The sequence below is a fragment of the Pleurodeles waltl genome, chromosome 1_1, assembly GCF_031143425.1.
Source record: "Pleurodeles waltl isolate 20211129_DDA chromosome 1_1, aPleWal1.hap1.20221129, whole genome shotgun sequence".
Classification (NCBI taxonomy): domain Eukaryota; kingdom Metazoa; phylum Chordata; class Amphibia; order Caudata; family Salamandridae; genus Pleurodeles; species Pleurodeles waltl.
This window is the reverse complement of record NC_090436.1, coordinates 859,313,728-859,338,417: the sequence shown is the minus strand read 5'-3', so window position 1 is coordinate 859,338,417 and position 24,690 is coordinate 859,313,728. Positions and strand designations below refer to the sequence as shown.

The following is a 24,690-nucleotide window of genomic DNA, read 5'->3' as shown; positions in this document are numbered from 1 at the left end:
GCCACCAACAAGCCTTGGCAAATGCAAATAGCAGTTGCAAGGTACGTTGTAGGTTTTTGAGGACTGCAAGGTCCTAGTGATTCCACCCTTGGAAGAGAGTCAGGGCAGGCATTCAGCAGGAAGGAAAGCGGGCCGGAGTTGATGGAGCCCCCACAAGTGACTCACTGGCAGCAGGCACAGGAGTTGCAGGGAGGCCTCAACAGCACAACAAAACAGGAGTCCCACGTTGCAGGAGCTGCAGACTGGAAGCTGATCTTGGAGGAGTGAGTAAACCAGTTTATGAAAGGAGGGCACCAAATGTGCCCTTCAAAGCAGTCTAGTGGGGCTCAGAGGCCACCACACCGCAGTCCATAGACACCTATTTCAAAGGGAGACGTGGTCACACCTCTTCCTTAAAGGAAATCCTTTGTTCTGCCTTCCCCTGCCTGAGTTAGGCTCAACAGCTGGAGGTCAGAACAGTGTCTGAGGTCGGCAGCAGTGTGGGCTGGCAGCCAGACCCTCTAAGGCTGCACAGGCAGAACTGGGGGATCCACTAAGGAACCCCCAGAGTACATGGGATCATGCAACTAGCACTGGAATCGGTCCAGTTGCATGACTCCAACATGTTTGATACCAAACATGCCTAGGTTCAGACGACATTATGTAGTTAGACCACTTGTGTTAACCAGTGTCCACTAGATACCTCACTGGCTTTCCTGCACGCACAAAGCCCAGAGAAAGGAGCCTGGGGTTCGTACGGGTAGTCTGCTCATGCAGTGGTACCCTCACACTTAGGGACAGGCACCCTGTTGCCCTTGGGCTGCAGATCCTACCAGAGGGGTGACTTATAGTGTCCAAGTGCAGTGACTGCAATATAAGGAAATTCATATCTGCAGTCAAAAGGGTCATGCACCATTTTACGCAGGCTGCGATTGGAGGCCTGCAGACAGTTTGCAAGGGCTCCCATGAGTGGCATAATACATGGACTTATATGTGTGCACCAGTATGCCAACTGTGGGTTACTAGCAACCACATTTATAGTAGAGAGCACAGGCAATGTGGTCCTGGTTAGCAGGATCCCAGTGTACTACATTCAAAACATACTGACACCAGGCGGTTACCAGGTGGTGGTAACTAGGTCAGAAAGATGCTACTTTCCTACACAAGGCAAAGTCCTCCTTTACATTACAGAGTCCTCCCTGTCGCTCCTATGGACAATACACCAGGCAACACAAACTGGAACAAATCGGTGCTTTATCTACCGCAACGTGGAATAGAAATGCCCTCACTCCCCCGTTGCCTGATGCATACAAATCTTGGATTCAAATATATGGGTGTCTTTATGGCACTGGGTCTGGAGGCTTTGGCCATAATCTTAGGAGGGTGATGCACACCTGCAGAGATGAAATGGAGCGGTGGCGAGGACTGCCCCTCACGCGGATGGGGAGGGCCAGCTATGTTCAAGATGATCACTGTATCCAAATTATTATTCGCCCTGCAAAACACATATTATCGGATCCCTCCCGAGACCTTCACTGCGATTGAGGGAGGCATGAGGACAAAGCTATGGGATGGTTAATACCACGTAATAGCCTTAGAAACACTACACCACAATCAGTAGAATGAAGGGTTAGCTCTGTCTGCAATTCAGACCTAATACTGGGCGGTCCACCTCCTTACTGTAAATGATTGCTCCCCCCCCCCCAGACCTCTTAACTTTTAGGCTGTAATGGGCACAGTGGGAGGAGCAGTCCTGCCTGCACTAACTTTACAGAGGGGTGAAAGGAGGATGGTGGAGGTGAGGTCTCTGCATCTCCTCCCAGCCACCCACATCACAATAATAGGCTGGATTCAAGGCACAAAAACCACTGAGTGGCACAGTAAGCCCACAAGAGAAATGCCACTATGGGAGGGGCGCTGGCTTCCCAAAATTAGAAAATTGCAGGGCTTTGGGGTCTGGTATTTGCTTGGGATTTTCAAGGTGGGAGACCTACTTGAGGATGGGCTATCATGCATCTCTTCTCATTACGAGAATATGGGCTGCATTCCAGCCAATTCCTCAAATACGCACAACTGAGACATGCCTGGAGGTGCTCCCGGGGGGAAGGGAGGGGGCGGGTATCCTGGAGTATGCCCCATAGTGACCCCTCACTGAGGAACTGGGGAGGGGTGTGATCGCTCTCACCTACAGGACCCTTAATAATAATATGCTAGATTACCTACAAAAGCTGAGGGAGAAATAGGTGGGGGATGTGGGGTGAGATAGAGGAAATTTATTGGGAAGCAGCCCTGATGCACCCAAGGGAGGTGGCGATCAAGAACCGGTTACGACTAGCCCAACTTAAAATATTGCATAGGGTGTACTATGATAGATGACTACATGCTATGGGTAGGGCACAGACCTCGCATTGTCAGAGGTGCATGAGTGAGGAGGGCTCTTTCTTCCATACGGTCTGGAGCTGCCCACTGATTTGAGAAGTCTGGGTCGCAATTAAAGGGGGCCTCCGTGGCGTGTTCGACAAAGATCCCATTAGACCCAGGGGATCCCCAATGACTGACTTGCCACAGGCTCAGCTCCTACTATGTGGCCTCAGCCAAGAAAGATAAAGCACTCTTCTGGGGGGTACAGAAGTGCCCAATGCTACAGGAATGGAAACGGGGTATGACTATGTACATTGTAACGAAAAAAGCTACCTACACCAATAGAGGGTGCCCCCGAAGAGTCTGAAAAGTGTGGGGTAAGTGGATGAATCATTACTCGTTGGAGATCCAAGACAACACAAGGGATGAGGGTGGGCCTTAAGGAAAGTGGGGTGGAGGTTACTGGCTGCATTAACATTTGCAACTTGTGGTTATTTTTGCATTTGACTGTGTCAGCTGATGGGTGTCTGGGGAGGGACATGGAGCTGGGGGGAAGGGTGTCTGCTGTTAAAGGCCGTCACTATTACTATTAGGCAGCTGTGACGGCTTGTCTCCAGATATGCTGTATGGTGCTTTCATTCGATTAAGCCACCCCTTTTGGACTATAAAATAAAAAATATATTAAAAAACACGTAGCCTTAGTAGTCACGATACTGAATGTGTTGAGGGTAATCCAAAGCATAATATTAAATGTGATTTAATTAATACAAGCTTGCTAGTAGCACATGCAGCTGAAGTACACATATTGCTATAGGAGGACAAAAAGGACAATTTAGACTGTTAAATTCATAACTGAAACCTGGATAAGAGAAAACTCTGGCTTTCATTATACTTCGGGGATATGTAATACATACAAAGAAGGACCATTAAAATAGCTGGAGGGATAGCCTTAATTTGTAAGGAGTGATTTAGATGCTCTCCATAGTCTACAATGTCTTTGCAAGATGCAGAATCACTTAATCTTTTGCTAGCAGCTAACCACAAATGTTCAGTGAAACCTTTATTCATTTATAGACCATCTGGTCCTGTAAAGATTTTTATCAGTTCACTTCCAGAGACAATATCAGACGCCTATCTTGAGACTGACGTCCTAGACATATTGGGTGACAAAATATTCATTTTGATAATGTTTCGGGCACCAGTACCTTCCAGCTGAACAATATCTGCTCGTTTTTTGAGCTACAGCAATATGTCCAATTACCAACCAACCACGTGGGGACATGTACTGGATCTTATCTGAACTAAATCAGGGCTCATTACTGTTGTTGGCATCAAGAGAGTTCTGTGGTCAGACCATAAGGGGTCTGCTTATGCTGGAAAGAAGACCTCCCATTAAACAGGATACAAAATAGCTTATCACCTGGTCAAAACTTGACAGAGGAAAACTAAAAGCCTGTTTAGAGAGCTCTAGGCTGAACATCCAGTCAAACAGCAATGGCGATAGTGCCTTAATCAGTTTAATTCCTTGAATTGAAAGGGCTTCTGATGAGGATCTACCTCATTAAATTGGTGCTGTGCACCATAAAACCCCGTCATCCCTCTGATAATCCAAAGAATGGACACTGGCAAAAAGGAAATGCAAAAAGCTAGAGCGGGCATGGAGAGATAGATGTGCTGATACAGAAAAGGAAGAAATAAATCCGAAATTAGAGCATACAAAGCACTTCTGAAACCTACCACGTGTAAATATTATCAAAATAAAATGTAATCAGCAATGAACCCTACTAAGGATCGTATTACGGTGCACAAGTCTTTTGCAAAAAGGAATGTGTTATTTACCCTGTAGGCATCTGTTTGTGCCAGCTTGGTCGAGCAGTTAGGCTAAGTGCAAAGCATTTGTTGTACTCACAGACCCAATAAATAAGACCACACACACAAAAGAATAACAAGACCAATTTGCAAAAATACTTCAGATCTTTATATACATTTTAAGTCTGCGATCATCAAAATCAGATAAGTACTTTTTAAGTTATTAATTTTTGAAATTTTATTAAAATTTTTCTTTTTGTGTGTAATTACGCACCATAGGAATCAATGGAGAAAATGTAAAAATTCATTAAAAAAAAAAAAAATGGATTTATCAATGTTTCCTTTAGCAGGTATGTCGAGGTCATCGGTGGGCACTATGGATCAGCTGGAAAAGTTTGTGCGGTTCCCGGTTTCAGCGGGAGCAGCTGCTGAAAGTTGTTGGAGCTGGTGCCAGGCCACTGCAGGTACCACTTTGAAAAGCGCTGCATAGGCGGACTTAAAGGTAAGTCTGGTGGGTCCCTTTGGGGTGCTGAGGTCAAAAGGGGTGGGGGACCCTTAGGGCACAGCTGTATCTTCGGTGCAGGGCACAGGGCTGCCGGGTGCAGAGCGAATCTGTGAGGCACAAGCTGTGTGCAAAGGTGCCCATGGAAGCATTAGATAGGTCTCTTTGAAGGTCACTTGCAGGTCAGCAGGGGCACTCTGGCAGGAGCTCCTGATGTTTTCTAAAGTCCCTTGACTGGGACTTCCTCCTAGTCCTTTTTCAGTCCAGTGTAGACTGTTCTTCTGAGTGTCCGACATGAGGTGACCAGTACATAGGGCTATTTCACAGTCTAGCCACTGGAGGGTGCAATGCCACCAAACTTAGCACACAGGCAGGGTTTGTTCTCATGGTCAGACGGGAGAAGTTTGGTCTGGCTGTGGCTTCCGGTTCCTTGGTCAGCAGCCCGTCAGTGAAGTGGCCTTCACTCGGTCTTTGGTGCCTTGATGTTGTGGAGTGATGTCTTCACTCTGGAGGGAGATCTCTGGCACTTTGTGAATAGTGGACATCCTCAGGGTTGGGGGGGGGGGGGGGGGGGGGAAGGGGGGAGTGTTTGTACTGTCCATCCAAGCACTCCCTCAGCTGCAATTGTTGAGTCCTGGGTGCAGCAGACAGGATTTGGCTCCTTTTCTCGGTGCAGCAGGACTTCAGTTGTCAAGCCTTGGATCTTCTTTGTTGCTGGTCTTCTTGTGTTTGTGGAATCTGATTTCTTGGTTCAGGGATGCCTACTAAATACTGTATTTAGTGGGCATTTTAGAGGGCACAGGGTAGTGACCAATGGGTCATCTACCTAAAAGGTGACTACACCCACTAAGTGGCCACTTATTGTGGGCAGAGGTCTCTTCCCTACACCGGATTAGCTATTTTCCTTCCATGCAAGATGGAGGAAAATGAAATGGAGGTCACCTCGCATGCAACACCTTCGGGGTGGTGCAAGCTAGGACAAACCACTCCTCCTGTACTGTTGTCTGGTTTCCTGCCGCTGCTCCCGCCATAAGTGGGGTTTTCAGCAGGGGTGGTCATCTGCTGCCGGCAGTAGGCCTGGGGAGTCAAATTTCAAGGGCGCTAATCCATTTGAAGTTCGCTATCAGGGCAATGCACATTCCTGAGGGAGGGTGAAGTTAGCACCTCCACTCAGGAAGGCCTTTGTTCTGGGTCCCAGAGAGCAGGATCTCACCCCAGGGACTCAGAATCTTGCCTGGTGGTGGCAGGGTGGTTGTAATTGACCGGCAACCATGCCAGGGTAGTTAGCTTTTGTAGGGGGCACGTCTAAGGTGACCCCGGATACATTTTGTAATAAATCCAAAACTGGTACCAGGTTGGATTTATCATTCTGAGCGTTTTGATACCAAACAACCCACAGTTCAGAGTAGCCATAATGTGGCTGTGAAACTCGTACTGACCAGTGTCCAGGACATGTATTAAAATGGCTGCCCTTTTCACTTACTATGTCCCAGGTTTGGCAAGGACACAGTAGGGGCATATTGCTCATGCATCTATGCCCACACATACAGTATATAGTGCACCCTGCCTTAGTGCTGGAATGCCTGCCAGAGGGGTACTTTACCTATAGTGCATGTAGCTTGTAGTGGACAGGGCACACAGGCTGTGTGTTATGTCAAGTGTGTCTTTTAGGTCTGCACCAGGACACTCAGCCTGCAATGGCAGTGCTGGGTGCTTCAGGATACATGGCCCTAGGGGTTGCACAATCCGTGCTGCTGCCCTTAGAGCCCTACCCTTAGTACCCCATGCCCTGGGTACCAAAGTACCATTTACTAAGGACTTTTAGTGGCAGCTAAAGGTGTTGCCAAGTGTGCCAATGCATCACAACAGTTTTAGGGAAAGAAATCCGGCCCAGGGAATCTGGTTAGCCAGGGCCCTGAGCCCTAACAACTTTGAGATACCAGGCAAAATATGGGGGGCTAACCATGACAAAAGAGGCCTTTTCTCACAGGTGGTAAAAAGGCGACAAAGTAGTTGAGACTTTCTGAAAGGTTTTGTTCTATTTATGTAGAACAGGAGTGCTCTTTTGACATCTAGTGAACGAAGAGTTCTTTGTGCAATTGAATCCCGTTGAGGAAAAAAAACTGGCAAATCAATGGATTGGTTGAGGTAAAATTGAGAGACCGCTTTACATAGGAATTTTGGGTTGGTGCAGAGAACCACCTTGTCTCTATGTATTTGGAGGATGGGTTCTTCTAAGGTAAAATCCTGGAGCTCACTAAAACATCTGTGTGAGGTAATGGCAACTAAGAATGACACTTTCCAAGAAAGAAATTGAAGGGGGCATGAGTATAGAGGCTCAAAGGGGGGACCCATAATCATGGTGAGAATAATGATAAGGTTCCAGGAGGGTGCTGGAGGAACCGTTAGTGGAATTACCCATTTGAGCCCTCCATGAAGAATACCCATACATTACGGCGGTAAGTCAAAGTAGCCAAACTCTATGACTTCAGGAGTCAAATTACTAGGTTGAGAGTTTGAGTATGGGTGCCTGATTTGGATGCCATTTTGATTGAGAAGTTCCAGTCTGTTGGGGAGCTTCTTATGTGGAACTACAGAGAGGTCTAGGAGTGTTGTGAACCAAAGTTGCCGCACCTATGTGGGAGCTACCAGGATCATTGTAAGAGAAGTTTGCCTGAGCTTCCGAACCAGGAAAGGAAGAAGTGGAAGAGGCAGAAAAGCACAGGCAAATATCCCTGACAAACTCATACATAGTGCGTTGCCCTTCGATAGTGGGTGAGGGTACCCAGAGACGAAGTTTGGGCATTTGGCATTTTCTGCTGTGGCGAAAAGGTTGATCTGAGGGAACCCCCACTTTTGGAAGTATGGTAAAAGGACTTGTGGTAAGAGCTCCCATTTGTGGACTTGTTGCTGCATCCTGCTGAGTTGGTCTGCAAAGTCATTGTCTGTGCCTGCAAGGTATCCCGCCAGCAGTTAAATGTTGTGATGCAGGGACAACTTTCAGATGGTCTTAGACAGGTGTCATAGCTGTAAAGACCGTGCCCTCCTTTGTCTTTGTAGGCAATAGATGGCTGTCATATTGTCCATCCAGACTAGGACAACCTTGTGAGACAGATGAGATAGGAAGACTTTCAGTGCTAGGTAAACAGCTTGAAGCCCTATGAAGTTGATGTGGCGAGATTGAGGCCTGGCATCTGAGTGTGTTGTTGGCAATGCTAATGCGTACTGGCTTTGATAAGCCAATCGCCTAGGTAGGGGAATATGTGAAAATGTAGTTTTTGCAGATGTACTGCGAACACCACCAGGCATTTTGCTTTAGTGCTTTGGTCACCCCGAATGGAAGAACTTTGAACTGATAATGTTTGTCTACTATGACAAATCTTCACTATTTGGGGTGATCAGGGTGTAGTGGTGTAGGAAGTTGGCTCTGTATGCACTATTTCAAAGTAAGGAATAGTATGCACAGAGTCCAAGGGTTCCCCTTAGAGGTAAGATAGTGGCAAAAAGAGATAATACTAATGCTCTATTTTGTGGTAGTGTGGTCGAGCAGTAGGCTTATCAAAGGAGTAGTGTTAAGCATTTGTTGTACATACACATAGGCAATAAATGAGGAACACACACTCAGACAATTCCAGGCCAATAGGTTTTTTGTATAGAAAAATATCTTTTCTTAGTTTATTTTAAGAACCACAGGTTCAAATTCTACATGTAATATCTCATTTGAAAGGTATTGCAGGTAAGTACTTTAGGAACTTTGAATAAACACAATAGCATATATACTTTTTACATAAAACACATATAGCTATTTTAACAGTTCCTGGGGGAGGTAAGTTATTGTTAGTTCTTGCAGGTAAGTAAACCACCTACGGGGTTCAAATTGGGGTCCAAGGTAGCCCACCGTTGGGGGTTCCGAGCAACCCCAGAGTCACCACACCAGCAGCTCAGGGCCGGTTAGGTGCAGAGGTCAAAGAGGTGCCCAAAACACATAGGCTTCAATGGAGAAGGGGGTGTCCCGGTTCCAGTCTGCCAGCAGGTAAGTACCCGCGTCTTTGGAGGGCAGACCGGGGGGGCACAAGTCAGCACGAAAAGTACACCCTCAGCAGCGCGGGGGCGGCCGGGTGCAGTGTGCAAACACGCGTCGGGTTTTCAATAGGTTTCAATGAGAGACCAAGGGGTCTCTTCAGCGGTGCAGGCATGCAAGGGGGGGGGGGGGGGGGGGGGGGGGGGGGCTCCTCGGGGTAGCCACCACCTGGGCAAGGGAGAGGGCCTCCTGGGGGTCACTCCTGCACTGGAGTTCCGATCCTTCAGGTCCTGGGGGCTGCGGGTGCAGGGTCTTTTCCAGGCGTCGGGATTTCAGAGTCAGGCAGTCGCGGTCAGGGGGAGCCTCGGGATTCCCTCTGCAGGCGTCGCTGTGGGGGCTCAGGGGGGACAACTTTGGTTACTCACAGTCTTGGAGTCGCCGGGGGGTCCTCCCTGTAGCGTTGTTTCTCCACCAGTCGAGTCGGGGTCGCCGGGTGCAGTGTTGCAAGTCTCACGCTTCTTGCGGGGATTGCAGGGGTCTTTAAATCTGCTCCTCTGGAAACAAAGTTGCAGTCTTTGTTGAACAGGGCCGCTGTCCTCAGGAGTTTCTTGGTCTTTTGGAAGCAGGGCAGTCCTCTGAGGATTCAGAGGTCGCTGGTCCCGGGGAAAGCGTCGCTGGAGCAGTTTTCTTCTGAAGGAGGGAGACAGGCCGGTAGGGCTGGGGCCAAAGCAGTTGGTGTCTCCGTCTTCTCTGCAGGGCTTTTTCAGCTCAGCAGTCCTCTTCTTCGTAAGTTGCAGGAATCTGCTTTCCTCGGTTCAGGGGAGGCCCTAAATACAAGATTTAGGGGTGTGTTTAGGTCAGGGAGGGCAGTAGCCAATGGCTAGTAGCCCTGAGGGTGGCTACACCCTCTTTGTGCCTCCTCCCAAGGGGAGGGGGTCACATTCCTATCCCTATTGGGGGGATCCTCCATCTGCAAAGATGGAGGATTCCTAAAAGTCAGAGTCACTTCAGTTCAGGTTGCCTTAGGGGCTGTCCTGACTGGTCAGTTACTCCTCCTTGTTTTTATCATTATCTCCTCCGGCCTTGCCGCCAAAAGTGGGGCTGTGGCCGGAGGGGGCGGGCAACTCCACTAGCTGGAATGCCCTGGGGTGCTGGAACAAAGGGGGTGAGCCTTTGAGGCTCACCGCCAGGTGTTACAGCTCCTGCAAGGGGGAGGTGATAGCATCTCCACCCAGTGCAGGCTTTGTTACTGGCCAAAGAGTGACAAAGGCACTCTCCCCATGTGGCCAGCAACATGTCTCGGGTGTGGCAGGCTGCTGGAACCAGTCAGCCTACACAGGTAGTCGGATAAGGTTTCAGGGGGCACCTCTAAGGTGCCCTCTGGGGTGTATTTTACAATAAAATGTACACTGGCATCAGTGTGCATTTATTGTGCTGAGAAGTTTGATACCAAACTTCCCAGTTTTCAGTGTAGCCATTATGGTGCTGTGGAGTTCGTGTTTGACAAACTCCCAGACCATATACTATTATGGCTACCCTGCACTTACAATGTCTAAGGTTTGGCTTAGACACTGTAGGGGCACAGTGCTCATGTACTGGTGCCCTCACCTATGGTATAGTGCACCCTGCCTTAGGGCTGTAAGGCCTGCTAGAGGGGTGACTTATCTATACTGCATAGGCAGTGTGAGGTTGGCATGGCACCCTGAGGGGAGTGCCATGTCGACTTACTCGTTTTGTCCTCACCAGCACACACAAGCTGGCAAGCAGTGTGTCTGTGCTGAGTGAGGGGTCCCCAGGGTGGCATAAGATATGCTGCAGCCCTTAGAGACCTTCCCTGGCATGAGGGCCCTTGGTACCAGGGGTACCAGTTACAAGGGACTTACCTGGATGCCAGGGTGTGCCAATTGTGAAAACAAAAGTACAGGTTAGGGAAAGAACACTGGTGCTGGGGCCTGGTTAGCAGCCCTCCGCCCACTTTCAATTCAAAACATAGCATCAGCAAAGGCAAAAAGTCAGGGGGTAACCATGCCAAGGAGGCATTTCCCTACAAGTGGTATGTAGAAATAGGTGTCCTTTAGGTTTAATGTTGCCATAAAGTCGCCCTGTTGAAGAAGCGGAATGACATCCTGTAAGGTGACTATATTGAAGTGTTCTGATAGGATGTACGTGTTTATAGGTCTGAGATCCAAGATTGGTTTTTAGATACCCAAGCTTTTTGGGGATTAGTAACTATAGGGAGCATACCCCAGAGCCCTGCTACTTAAGTGGAACTGGATCTATGGCCCATTTGAGGAGAAGTGCATGGACTTCCTGTTTGTCAATCATTTGATGTTCCTGCGTTAACCTGTGAGTGCGAGGTGGAATAATGGGTGGTGTGGTAATGTGCTCCAGATAATAGCCATGCTAGATAAAGGCTAACACCCATTTGTCTGTGGTGACCGGAAGGCAGACAGTGTGAAAAAATTGAAGTTTGCCTCTGACAGATGTTGAATGGATGGTGGGGGCTTGGAAGGGAACATAAGGATGGGGTAGTCACTGTTTGCAGAGGGTGCTACTCTAAGAGAGGAAGCACTACTACCCCCACTGTTATTTTTGCCTCAGAACGAGCCTCTGTAGTAATCTTTGGTGTAAGACGTCTAGGGCTGCTTCTGTTGGGAGGTGGATGCCTCTTTGGAGTTGGACTTGTAGGTACAACTGTAGCTTGGGAGATGAAAAGTGCCCCTGGGAGTGGTAGTTTGCAATGATCCCAAAGCGTTGGCTGTGTCAGTGTCTTTTTTCATTTTTTCTAAGGTAGAATCTGCCTGCAGGCCATAGAGATGTTCCTTGTCAAATGGCATGTTGAGATTAGCCTGTTGGACCTCCTGCTTAAAGCCGAAAAACCTCAGCCAAGCGTGTCGCCTAAGAGGAATGTTAGTGTTTATCCCTGAGCTGTAGTATCTGCAGCATCACGGGCGTAGCGGATAGAAGTGTCGGTGATGGTATGTCCATCTGTAACACTTTGATGGCCCCTTTTTCTGTGTTCATCTGGGAGGTACTCGGGGAGCTCCTCCACTTTGTCCAAATGGGCTCTGTCATAACGAGCCAAGAGGGCCTGAGTATTGGCAATACAGCAATTGTTGACAGCCTGTGCTGCAACCCTCTTTCCTGTAGCATCTATGCACTTGCTTATCTTTACAGGGGTGCAGTATCCCCAGTAGCCTGAGAATTAGCCCTCTTGCGTGCAGTAGTTGTTGCAATGGAGTCTGGAGGCACTTGACGCCAAATAAATAGAGGGTCTGATGATGCAACTTTAAATTTTTAGCAACCCTAGGGGGGATGAGCCTAGCCCAAACAGGGTCATGAAAGGTGTCGTCCAGATGTCTCATCATACCTGGAAACTTTGGCAGATACTATGTGCAGAAGTGAATGTGTTGAATAGGAAATCTTGTTCAAATGGTTTGATGTGCAGCTCTACATTATGGAAAGCTGCTGCTCTCGCAATGACATCCTGGTAGGAGGTTGCATCCTCAGGAGGTGGAAGGACGAACTGGATACAGGTCAGGATCTATGGGTGTAGTGAGATACATGGCATACATATCCCATGGGTCAGAATCTCCTAATGCCCCCACCCCCAATGGTGTGGTGTCCAAAGGATCGGGCATTGGTGACAATGGGTGAAGAGAATGGGGGGGAGGGGTTAGAGGTGATGGTGAAGGTGTTGGAGGAGAGAGGTGATGTAAGAGGTGGATGATAGGCAGGGCTAGTGGCCTTGTCCTTTGTTTACTTCCTGGGAGGAAGGGGTACATTCAGTGCCTCCTCAAAAGCCAGTTTTCTCTTTAGAGGTGGAGGAGAGGAAGGGGAAGGGGAAGGGGAAGCAATAATCCAACCAGTTCCCACTTGGATCTATATTTTCCGCTGGTGAATATCCAACTTCTCCAGAACGGCTCGACAGGAGATGTGGAAGCCGATGATGCTTTAGAGTCTTTCGGTTCTGAAGGTTTTGGTACCAAGGGTTTTAGCTTTAAAGCATGATGCTTTGTCCACAATTACACCACTGATAACTACAACCTGCAACAGTTCTCTAGTGAGGTGGGCTGAGCCCTATTTCTGCAAAACAGCATTACTCACCCTTCTCTTAAAAAAGAGAACCTATATCCCAATATCCCTTTGAATTATCAAACTCCTTTCTTTTTTGCAAAAATTGTAGAGAGCAGGGTGAATATGCGACTAGTTTTTTACATTGAGGAAAAGGGAGTCCACAACAAATACCAATCTGGTTTCAGACCTCTATTAAGCACAGAAAACTTATTTACTTCGGTTGTCAATGACATCTGCATGGTCTTGGGAGTGAGGGAGGCGGCTCTCATCCTACTTGATCCGTCAGCAGCCTTTGATACAGTTTCACATGCTGTCCTGACGGAAAGACTATATGCTGTTGGCTTGCAAGACAACTTCATAAAATGGCTGCAATCCGTTCAGATTTTAAAGACATACCTCTGTGGGGTGCCCGAGAGTTTTGCCACCAGCCCAACTCTTAACATATATGTTGCTCCTTTGGCGGGTACAAATGCCCCTTTTGTTTTAAATTTTAGGGTTATGCTGATAATACTCAAATTATCATCTGCATGGAGGGCAATCTTAAACAACTCCAAGATCACTTAAGAGATGCCTGGCGAAGGTGGCTTGTTGGATGAATGCAAATTCAAATAAAACTGAGGTGCTGAAATTTGGTAATCCCCCATGTGGGTGCTACAGACATTAGGGGATTGCCCCAAGCCAGTATCTACTTCCCGCAATCAGGGCATTCTATTCGATACTAAACTTTCATTTAAGCACCACATTAGCAATGTAGTAACCACTTGTTTCCTAAGGATGAAAGAGCTAAAGAAGATTCTACCATGAATTCTCCAATACTTAAGGCAAGTGGTGGTACAAGTTCTGATTCTTAGTAGGTTAGATTACTGTAACACACAATATGTTGTGCTCCCTGTCTATCTTACGCTGAATCATCAGGTGACTCAGAATGTGGCTGCCAGACTGATTTACCTTGAGCAAGTTGATAGTGTTTCATCTCAACTACACCAGTTACACTGGCTTCCTGTCCAGAAACGATACTGGTTAAAGGCCCTTTTCATGTAACACAGGGTAATCATTCCAGCAGTCTGAACCACCTATATTTGACATGTTTAAAAAACAGATTACATCTAGACTGCTCCGCCTGTACCCAACCACTGGAGATCAAGACTGGGAGGACACGCCTTTTCTGTGGTCATAGTGCAGGCCTGGAATAAGCTGCCACTTGAGTTACAGATGGAAAGTAATCATTTTGTTTGGCTCTAAAAACACATCTTTTCATCGAAGTATCTAATTTAAAGCCTGTTAGTTTTTTTTCTTGATTTTATGCATCAGGTGTACAAAGCATTTTCGTATGCTGAGCACCAGGACACCTGGTGCTCTACAAAACTACTAATAATAATTTTTAATGACAAACTGAGCCTGAAGTGAGTTTGCTGCTCCATCTACATTGGCATTCAGCGGCCAATGACGGCCAACACACCATCCCTGACGTAAATTAATTAGGAAAACTATGCATCTGAATCTATGAGACTGAATGTCACATAGATTTTAAACCGCAAGGCAATCAAGTGAGAGTGGCAAATACGATTGAAATGACAGGACTGCCTAAATAGAGGTACTGAGTTAAGCAGCTCTAGACTAAGCCTTCCCTCAGTATTCTCACAACACTGTACCTAGTAGAAGCGAGAAGAACTAGTTACTTACCTTCGGTAACGACTTTTCTGGTGGATACATTAGCTACCTGTGGATTCCTCACCTAATGAATACTCCCATGGCGCCAGCATTCGACGGAAATCTTCTTCCTAGTCTCTGCACGTCGACTAGGACGTCACTCTAACCCACGCGACGCCGTCTGACGTCATACAGGCAATAAGAGGTCCTCGACGATGTGCCGACGTCAGTACCAACATTTTGTACGTGCATGAGAACAACAACCCAATGCAATGAAAGAGCAAGGCAACATCCCATAACATTGTAAAATACACAACATTGCAATAAAATGGTAGTAGATTTAATATAGCTCTCTTTTTTTTTTTTTTCTTTTTTAAACCAACAAATATATGTAAATCATGTATATACCCAAAAATATATACATATATATATATATACATATAAATATATACAAGTATCCATATATACATCATCTATTGCAATCCTGAAGACCAAGAGGAGCGCACTCAAGGATTACTTGGTAAGACCAGAAAGGCAACGGGGAGGCGGGTGGGACCGTGAGGAATCCACAGGTAGCTAATGTATCCACCAGAAAAGTCGTTACCGAAGGTAAGTAACTCGTTTTTCTGATGGATACAACTACCTGTGGATTCCTCACCTAATGAATAGAGTCCCAAAGCAGTACTACTCCCGGTGGTGGGTGCCGAAATGGTCAAACCAAGAAATCCTGCAGCACTGACCGTGCAAAATGGCCGTCCCTTCTGACCTCAGAGTCCAAACAGTAATGTTTCGCAAAAGTGTGAAGGGACGACCAAGTTACGGCCTTGCAGATGTCGACCACAGGAACACCTCTGGCCAAGGCCGAAGTGGCCGACTTAGCTCTGGTGGAATGAGCTCTAATGCCATCAGGAGGATCCTTCCTTGCCAAAGAGTAACAGATTTTAATGCAAAGAACAACCCACCTGGAGAGTGTTGTCTTGTGGACTGCCTTTCCTCTCCTCTTGCCCACGTATCCGATGAACAGCTGATCCTCCAGCCTGAAATCCTTTGTTCTATCAATGAAGAAGCTTAACGCCCTCTTTGGGTCCAAGCGATGTAGTCTCTCTTCCTCCTTTGAAGGATGAGGCGGAGGATAGAACGTGGACAAAGTCATTGTCTGGGCCAAATGGAAGGGTGAAACAACCTTCGGGAGGAAAGCAGCCTTGGTCCTCAACACCACCTTATCCCCATAAAAAGTTGTATAAGGGGGTTTTACCAATAAGGCTTGCAACTCACTCACTCTCCTTGCAGATGTTATAGCCACCAGGAAGACTGTTTTAATAACCAAATACCTTAAGGGGCAAGAATGCATAGGCTCAAAAGGGGACCCCATAAGGAAAGTGAGGACCAAGGACAAATCCCATTGAGGCATAACGAATGGTTTTGGAGGATATTTATTTAGAAGACCTTTCAAGAATCTGAGAACAATAGGGGATTTAAATAACGATGGCTGGTCTGGAAGACAAATGAAGGCTGACAAAGCCGACAAATAACCCTTAATGGTAGCCACTGCACAACCCTTCTGCGCTAGAGACAGAGCAAAAGACAAGACATCCGACAGATGAGCATGTAAGGGATCAATCTGTCTCTCCCAACACCACGCAACAAATTTAGACCACCTATTAGCGTAGATAGATTTAGTGGAGTGTCGCCTGGCCGCTAATATAACATCCACTACATCAGGCGGGAGAGAGAAGGAACTCAGGTTGCCCCGTTCAATCGCCAGGCATGTAGGTGTAGACTCTGGAGGTTGGGGTGTAAAACCTGCCCCTGCGACTGCGAGAGGAGGTCTGCCCTGAAAGGGAGACGGAGCGGAGGGCACACCGAGAGTTGGAGAAGGTTGGAATACCACACCCTCCTTGGCCAATCCGGAGCTATTAAGATGACTTGGGCCCAGTCTTGGTGAATCTTCCTCAACACTCGAGGATTCAAGGGTATGGGGGGAAACGCGTAAAGCAACTGGTCGCACCAGGTTATCAGAAACGCGTCCCCCAATGCTCCCTGCACCGGATACTGGAGGCTGCAGAATAACGGACAATGCGCGTTCTCCCGAGTGGCAAACAGATCTATCCGAGGAAACCCCCACATCTGGAAGATTAAACGAACTTGATCTGGATGGAGACACCACTCGTGGTCGGCCGAGAATTGGCGACTGAGACTGTCCACACGTACATTCAAGACCCCGGCCAAATGATTTGCTACCAAGCAAATCTGATGGTCCTTTGCCCAGGACCATAGTCGAAGAGCTTCTCTGCAGAGAAGGTACGACCCTACTCTTCCCTGTTTGTTTATGTACCACATCGTGGTAGTATTGTCCGTCAGGACCTGTACCGACTGACCACGAAGGGAAAGGAGGAAGGCCTTGAGAGCCAGAAGTACAGCCCGTAACTCTAACAGATTGATATGAAACATCTGTTCCTCTGGAGACCAAAGTCCTTTGATCTCCAGATCCCCCAGATGAGCTCCCCACCCTAGAGTGGAAGCATCCGTTATGACCGTGGCCAGTGGTGGCGACTGCGCGAACGGCTTTCCTTGCGAAAGATTGTTGCTCGCAATCCACCACTTCAAGTCCACAGCAGCATCTCTGGAGATCTTGACCGCACCTTCTAGATCTCCCTTGTGTTGAGACCACTGCCTTCGGAGGCACCACTGAAGAGCCCTCATGTGTCAGCGAGCATGCGTGACCAACAGTATGCAGGAGGCAAACAGGCCAAGCAGACGAAGGACCTTGAGGACTGGAACTACCGCTCCGTTTAGAAACATTGGAACCAATTCCTGAATATCTTGAACCCGCTGAGGCGGAGGAAAGGCTTGATTCAATGTTGTATCCAGTACTGCCCCTATGAACAGGAGGCGCTGAGAGGGCTCCAGGTGAGATTTGGGCACGTTCACCGAAAAGCCCAGGTCGAACAACAACTGGGTTGTTGACTGCAGAGGATACGACACAAGCTCCGGGGACTTGGCTTTGATCAACCAGTCATCCAAGTAAGGGAATACTGCTATCCCCTTCCTTCTGAGCTCTGCCGCAACCACTGACATCACCTTCGTGAAGACTCGAGGTGCTGAAGTAAGACCAAACGGGAGGACCGCAAACTGATAGTGCTGCGACTCTACCACAAACCGGAGATACTTCCTGTGCGACTTGAGTATCGGGATATGAAAATAAGCATCCTGCAAGTCGACAGACACCATCCAATCTTCTTTGTTCAACGCCAAAAGCACCTGTGCTAGGGTCAGCATCTTGAACTTTTCCTGATTGAGGAACCAATTCAAGATCCTCAGATCCAGGATCGGTCTCAACCGACCATCTTTCTTGGGAATCAGGAAGTACCTTGAGTAACAACCTTGACCCCTTTCCTGCTCTGGAACCAACTCCACCGCGCCCTTTGAAAGGAGGACTTGAACCTCCTGTTCTAGCAACAGGAGGTGTTCTCCTGAACAATAAGATGGGCGGGCGGAAGGGGGGGCGGAAACTCCCGAAAGGGAAGGGTGTAGCCTTTCTCCACAATACTGATAACCCAAGTGTCCGTTGTAATAGTCTCCCACTTGTGGAGAAAATGCCGTAATCTTCCCCCTACAGGAGAGGAGTGAGTGGGAAATGGTGGAAGCCTAAGGCTGCTTTCCCTGCTGCACCCCTCCAGAGGACGAGGAAGAGGCAGAGTGCTGTTGAGAGGCTCCTCTGGTACAGGCCCTACCTCTCCCTCTAAATGATCTATAGGGGTGAGAAGAGGCGGCTTGCTGGAACCTCCCCCGAAAGGAAGAGGAGGAAGAGCCACACCCAAATCCACGAAACCTCCTGAAAAACCTGGAAGAGGCAGAGGAAGAAGGAGCTTGCAGCCCTAACGATTTGGCTGTGGCCCTGCTCTCTTTAAATCGCTCCAAGGCCGAATCTGCCTTTGCTCCAAACAGTTTGTCCCCATCAAACGGGAGGTCTAATAGGGTCGACTGTACATCCGCAGAAAACCCTGAATTACGGAGCCAGGCCTGTCTTCTTGCCACCACAGCCGTGCCCATCGCCCTAGCCACCGAGTCGGTCGTGTCCAGTCCAGACTGGATAATCTGGGTTGCGGCAGCCTGGGCGTCTGAGGCAACATCCAAGAGTCCCTGGGGAAGCTCCGTAAAAGAAGATGAAATATCATCCATAAGAGCATGTACATATCTCCCCAGAATGCAAGTTGCGTTGGTGGCCTTCAACGCCAAACTGCAAGAAGAAAATATTTTCTTGGATTGCGCATCCAGTTTTTTGGAGTCCCTGTCTCCAGGCACCGTCTGGAAAGATCCAGGCGCTGATTTTGATGAACAGGAGGCTTGCACCACCAAGCTCTCCGGCATAGGGTGTCTTGAAAGAAAGCCAGGGTCAGATGGTGCAGCCCGATATTTCCTGGCCACAGCCCTATGAACTGCATAGGAAGATACAGGCTTCTTCCACACCTCCAACACCGGATCAAGCAAAGCCTCATTAAATGGCAAGAGAGGCTCCGCTGCAGCAGAGGCCGGATGCAGCACCTCCATCAATAAATTCTGCTTCGCCTCTGCCACCGGCAAAGGCAGGTCCAGAAAGTTAGCCGCCTTCCTCACCACCGCGTGAAAGGTAGCAGCCTCCTCCGTATACTCCCCTGGAGATGAAAGGTCCCACTCAGGGGAAGTATCCAGCCCACTGGCCGTATCCAGACCGTGCAGTCCATCACCAGAGTCCTCAACCTCTCCTTCTTCCAGGACTCGCTGGTACTCCTGCTCTTCCAACAGACGGAGAGCACGCCTCCTTGAATGTAGTCTCTGCTCAATCCGCGGAGTCGACATGGCCTCTGCCGAAGATCGGCGCCGATCTCCAGAAGCATCCGGCGCCCCAGGCAGCTTCGGCGCCGATGAAGGAGCAGGACAAAGATCTTGGAGCCGATGGACCCACCGGAGTCACAGGACGAAATCCCGACGTCGACGGGATGGAAACCTCCGGAGCCAATCCCTCTGAAGCCACCGGAGCGGCCACCGGCGCCGAGCCCACATTCCCAAAAGGGAGAAAGGGCATAAAGGATGCCGGCCGAAGAGGCGCAGGATCACCCAATGAAAAGGCCAAAGGCCTCGAAGGACCAGCCGGAGCACCTCCTGGAGCCATCTGCTGAAAGATGGTATACATCGCATTCAGAAATGCGGTACTATCGGCTCCAGGGGCTGGAAAAGCCGGATACTGAGGTGCCTGGATCGAAGGCGACCCAAACACCGGCCTCGACGTCAGCGACGCCGGAGACATCACAAGAGGCTGCATCACCTCAACCACAGACGCTTGTCCAGGCGAAGTCGGCGACGCCGGAGAGGGCAACGGCGTTGATGGATGCGGCGTGACCGTTGGACTGACCTCCCAAGTCCTCCGACGCCGAGCCGAAGGCGACCTCGAACGAGTCTCCTTGCTTGAATGACGCCGTGAATCTCTACGGCGCCGGGAGTCTCGATGACGCCGATGAGACCTTGGCGAGGAAGACTTCTTGTGATGTTTTTCCTTTCTCTTCGACTTCGCCAGGAATAGTTTAGCCTCACGTTCCTTGAGGGCCTTCGGATTCATGTGCTGACATGAATCACAAGTCACAACGTCGTGATCGGAGCTCAAACACCAGAGACAGTCGGAGAGAGGATCTGTAACGGACATCTTGCCCCCACACTCTCGACAGGGCTTGAAACCAGACTTTCTCTGAGACATTGTTACCGCAGAGAAGAACTATGCAGCAGAAAACACACTGTAACCACTAAAGTAACAGTAGCTCCCTCGAAGATAACCGTTTTCGAATGCACGGAAAAAAGGGAACTGACGTAGTCACGTCGTCGAGGACCTCTTATTGCCTGTATGACGTCAGACGGCGTCGCGTGGGCTAGAGTGACGTCCTCGTCGACGTGCAGAGACTAGGAAGAAGATTTCCGTTGAATGCTGGCGCCATGGGAGTATTCATTAGGTGAGGAATCCACAGGTAGTTGTATCCATCAGAAATAGAAGGTATAAGGAGACACCAAAAGGACAGATTAAGTGAGTGTTTTCCACTAAGTGAGTCCAATCGGGGAGTTAACCTAATCAACCCAGTTTAGCTTAAGTTAAAATATTTATTAAGAAGCAAAAATCTAGGGGTTGATTATACCATGTGTAAAGTGGATGCAGGTAAAGCAGAGTGGGTCAGTACTTGAGAAGTGTTTGCCAATGTTATTGTTGTTTTATAGGTCCCTTTGCAACAATCTAGAGAGATCCACCACATTGTGTGTTTTCTGCAACTATCCCAAATAGATTATCTGCAATCTGGATGTGTTGCACTTGTACAGTAACATGACTGGGAGGGACGGCTAACATGATTTCCTGGACTGCATTCACTCTTTTAGCATGGTTGCAACCTGGGAGCTGGGCCTCAATTTCATGTTTGTATGTAGGTCTAAAAGGACATGCATGAGAGCCTGGGACTCAATGTTACTATAGGTGAGGCAAAGGGAGACAGCCTAGCCAACTATGGATAACACAGATGACTTACGAATGTAAGTGGAGGTTGAGCCCTAGAATTCTGGACACAAGAACACCATTTAACCCATTGAAAACATTTTAAATTCACATTTTAAGCCACACCAAACAATGCCTGTTTTCGCTACTTATGGTTAAATGTTCTTCTTAATTTAGGAAAATTAAACAAAAGATCATTTTGAAAAACAAAGGCTGAAATCACCTTTACTGTGACTCTTAACAGTCTTATAGCCCGAATTAAAAAGCCACTTGTGCATGCAAGTTTAACTTATACATGACTTGATTTGAGTGCCAGCAATTCACAAAAGGTGAACGTATGCTGGTAAATTGATTTATTCATGTGCAATATTACTAAAAAATGATGTAATATTGTGCAAGATTAAATTGTAAGCAAAGAGCAAGAAGTGGGTGTACCATGACCGGTATGCTCTGGAAAGACTGGAGACACCCAACAACTTCCACCCCTTTCCAGAGTATAAGTCTTAAACAGGAGGCAAATCTAGGATATTCCACTACTGGCAGAGAATGGGGCAGCCTACCAACACAATGAAGAGCTAGTTTTCAGATCTTATCTTCCTAGTCTAGTCGATGCAATAAATGACAGCTCTACGATGATCCAGCCAAAAGTCTCACTGAGTGCAGGTTCCCTCAGGTGGCTAGTTCTTGGCAAGGGTACAACCTATTTGAATGCACAAAATGAGCTACTGTGATTAAGTCTTCATCTGGGCACCCATTTATATACCATATATAATGTACTAAAGCACTTGATTGTAGTTTAGACCCATTTATCTACAATATATAATTTACAAAATAGCATAATTTTAGTTTATTATAAATGTGTCTACAACTTGCTTCGAATGGCTAAGTATACCAGTTTATACTAGGCTCCTTTAAGCCCTACTGGGTCAATGTTGTCCTTATAATATACTGTAGACAGCTTCATTCCACCTAACATAGTAGAAAATGTAAATTCTTATCAAGTTCTTCGTTGAGGTCTCTCAGAGCTACTAAATAAGAACTAGGACTCTACACAACCCTGCTTTCCCACTCCAGCCCTCCCCGTCCTACACCAAACCATACTCCAGACACAGAATGTGTTTAAGACGTGATGGCAGTCCATATTCTGCTATATGCCCCACTAGACAGCTTGCACTGTCTTTTCTCATGCTAGAACTGTTGTGTGTGTAATAAACATTTGTACGCCTACTACCTAAGGCATTCTGTAAGTGTGTAATTGAGTGATGGAGCAGCTGTACTAATCCTACTGCCTATGCTGTAGCTGTTTTGGGTATGGAAGAAAGCATGTACTGTTGCTACCTATGCTTATGTGCTTCAGGTGAATGTGAGAGGCTTGCACTGGGGCTGCCACGCTGCCCAGGTTAACTGACAGGAAGCTGTACATGTTCTGTGAAAGGTAGTGAGCTACAGAAACACTTCCCACTACATCAAAAGTAAACTGACTTAGCTTGTCAGGGTCTGTTTTCCTTGACAAACATTCAGCAGAACAGCATAGGATCATCCACTTCCAAGATATCTATGGCCACGTTGATTGACAAACTTATATTATGGGCAGCCCTCACACATGTGTAAGGTACAGAAAATGGGAACGTTGTTCCAGGGTTACTGCGCTCAATGCTAATCATCTGGCACTTGCGGTAAATCATATAGCAAAATCTATTGCATCTTCTAACCCACAAGAATAAGAGACACTGTGCACACCTTCAGACTGTAAAAGATAGGACTAATAATCAACAATTTGTCATACGGCTCAATGGTCTGAAAGATCAACAATACCAATAACTTATACAGTGTAGTTATGGATAAAGTTATGTATGCAATGACCTGGGTGTGGAACCAAGGAGTTACATTGGCACAAAGCATAGTGGGGGTGACATAGCTGTGACCTAACAGATAACCGGCGTTGGTTTAAGCAGTAAAATATTATTTCTTACCTTGCAACTTGGACAGAAGCTGATCTTTATATGTGAGGTTCTTTATTAGAATTCCCTATATGAATAACAGAAAAACAGGATGACTCAAAAGAAAAAAAACTCATTTAATATCTTGTTACTGCATACACCAGTGTAAGTATTTTGCTCATAAACCTTTCACTCCTCCTGGAATTTACATTTCACAGCAATACTTCATTTACATCCATGTATCTAGGGGGGGGGGGATGTGTGTGTGTGTGTGTGGGTGTGTGTGTGTACACACACACACACATGCTCTACATGTACATATAGTGGTGCAAGCTCTTCATCTTTTTGGTTGGATATGGTAGTTTAAAACAGCGGCATAATATAAGTTACATGTAAGTTCTGGTTCTGCAGTGTAGATATTTTCATTGAAGTCAAACACTAGAAAAATTCTGTGCTGTATATGTGAAACGAGGGATACTTCTTTTCTGTGCTGCATGTGTGGAGCCAGGGATACTTCTTTATCTGTACAATCCATTTTAACATTTCATAGGGTGTTAATATGCATGTGATTTCTTGATGAGATGCACTATACAATAATCTCAGAACTTAATTTCTTTTTGAGAGTATATTATTACTCTGAATACCAATTTCAAGTCTGCATTGCAGTATTTTTGCGCAGAACGGTAAAAATGTATGAAGTGAGGAAAAAAGAAAATGCAGTCTGATAAACTTCCATAGTAAAGAGAGACGAGATTATCTCGCTTTCGGAATCCATGAGGCTTCTCTACTTACACTGCACCCTACTGGCAGTTTGCTTGAGAGAGCCAGTTTTTTTTCTCAGTAATAAATTCATTGACTTGAAGTCATTATTCGCTTTCCAATACCTATCAAAAACAGCCAGTGAAGTATGTGTTTTGTTTATGACTTCAAAGAAGGTACCTATGATACAGAACTACAAGTAACCTTTTCTTCAGCATCGTAGGATCTTCATTGATGGTCATAAACACTAGAATAAAATAGAAAGCTATCCAAGCCTTCAAATACAGCTGTTGCGCAAGAGGAAGCGAACACAGTTTACTCAAATTGACAGACAGAGTCCAAGCAATAATCTAGTGAAGGTGTTAAACAACTTTCACGTAGCTGGTGTACAAATGTTCTGGGTACATTTCTGAGCTAGCTGTAGGACCTGCTTTCCCTCTGGGTAGAGTGCGCTCTAGGTTTACCTGGTAAGGTTTGTTTGCTAACTGATTGCGTAGTGTGATGCAAGAAACTATCCACCTAGCTATTGACTGCTTGGATGTGTTTTGTTGGGTCCTAATTAATAAATAGTTAAAAAAAAATTATCAAGTGTTATTCTTTGTCTAGGTACAACCACAAAACACTTCTAATGTCTAAAGAATGTAGGGAATGCTCTGCGGGTGCTAAAGGATTATGAAAGAGTGTAGCAATAGTAATCATCTGAATGATATGAAAATTCATAAACACTTTAAGGTAAAACAAGGGATGAGGTTTCATTACTAATCCGTCAGAGTGAAAGATAATATTTGCAGCCTTCTGACTTCTCTTGCTATCAAGAATGCTATTTTCCAAGACAAAAAGTGCGATGTAGGTTTGTGTATAAGTACAAAAAGTGAAAGGTGGAAGCACCATATTTAATTCACAAGGTGGAGTAGTATTGTCTACCTAGAGGATAAAGGTTTCTAAAAAAACATCTGCGACAACTATTTTCTTGAAAAACGATTTTCTGTATGCTGTGATTACAGCCAGGTGCACTTTTATTGAAGAAAACCTAAGCTTAGATTGAGCCAAGTGTAATAAATAAGGTAGAACTACAACTTCTTTA

The 24,690-nt window shown here is 46.9% G+C and overlaps 1 protein-coding gene across 5 annotated transcripts in view; it reads right to left on the bottom strand.

Moving 5' to 3' along the window:
• GOLM1 (golgi membrane protein 1) overlaps window positions 1-24,690 on the bottom strand; it is a 271,355-nt gene that overhangs the window by 73,198 nt on the left and 173,467 nt on the right. For all 5 annotated transcript variants that reach the window (XM_069229402.1, XM_069229426.1, XM_069229418.1 and 2 more), the window contains one exon: window positions 22,881-22,935. In XM_069229402.1, the coding sequence (XP_069085503.1) occupies window positions 22,881-22,935 (55 nt within the window). The remainder of the gene's footprint in view (window positions 1-22,880; window positions 22,936-24,690) is intronic.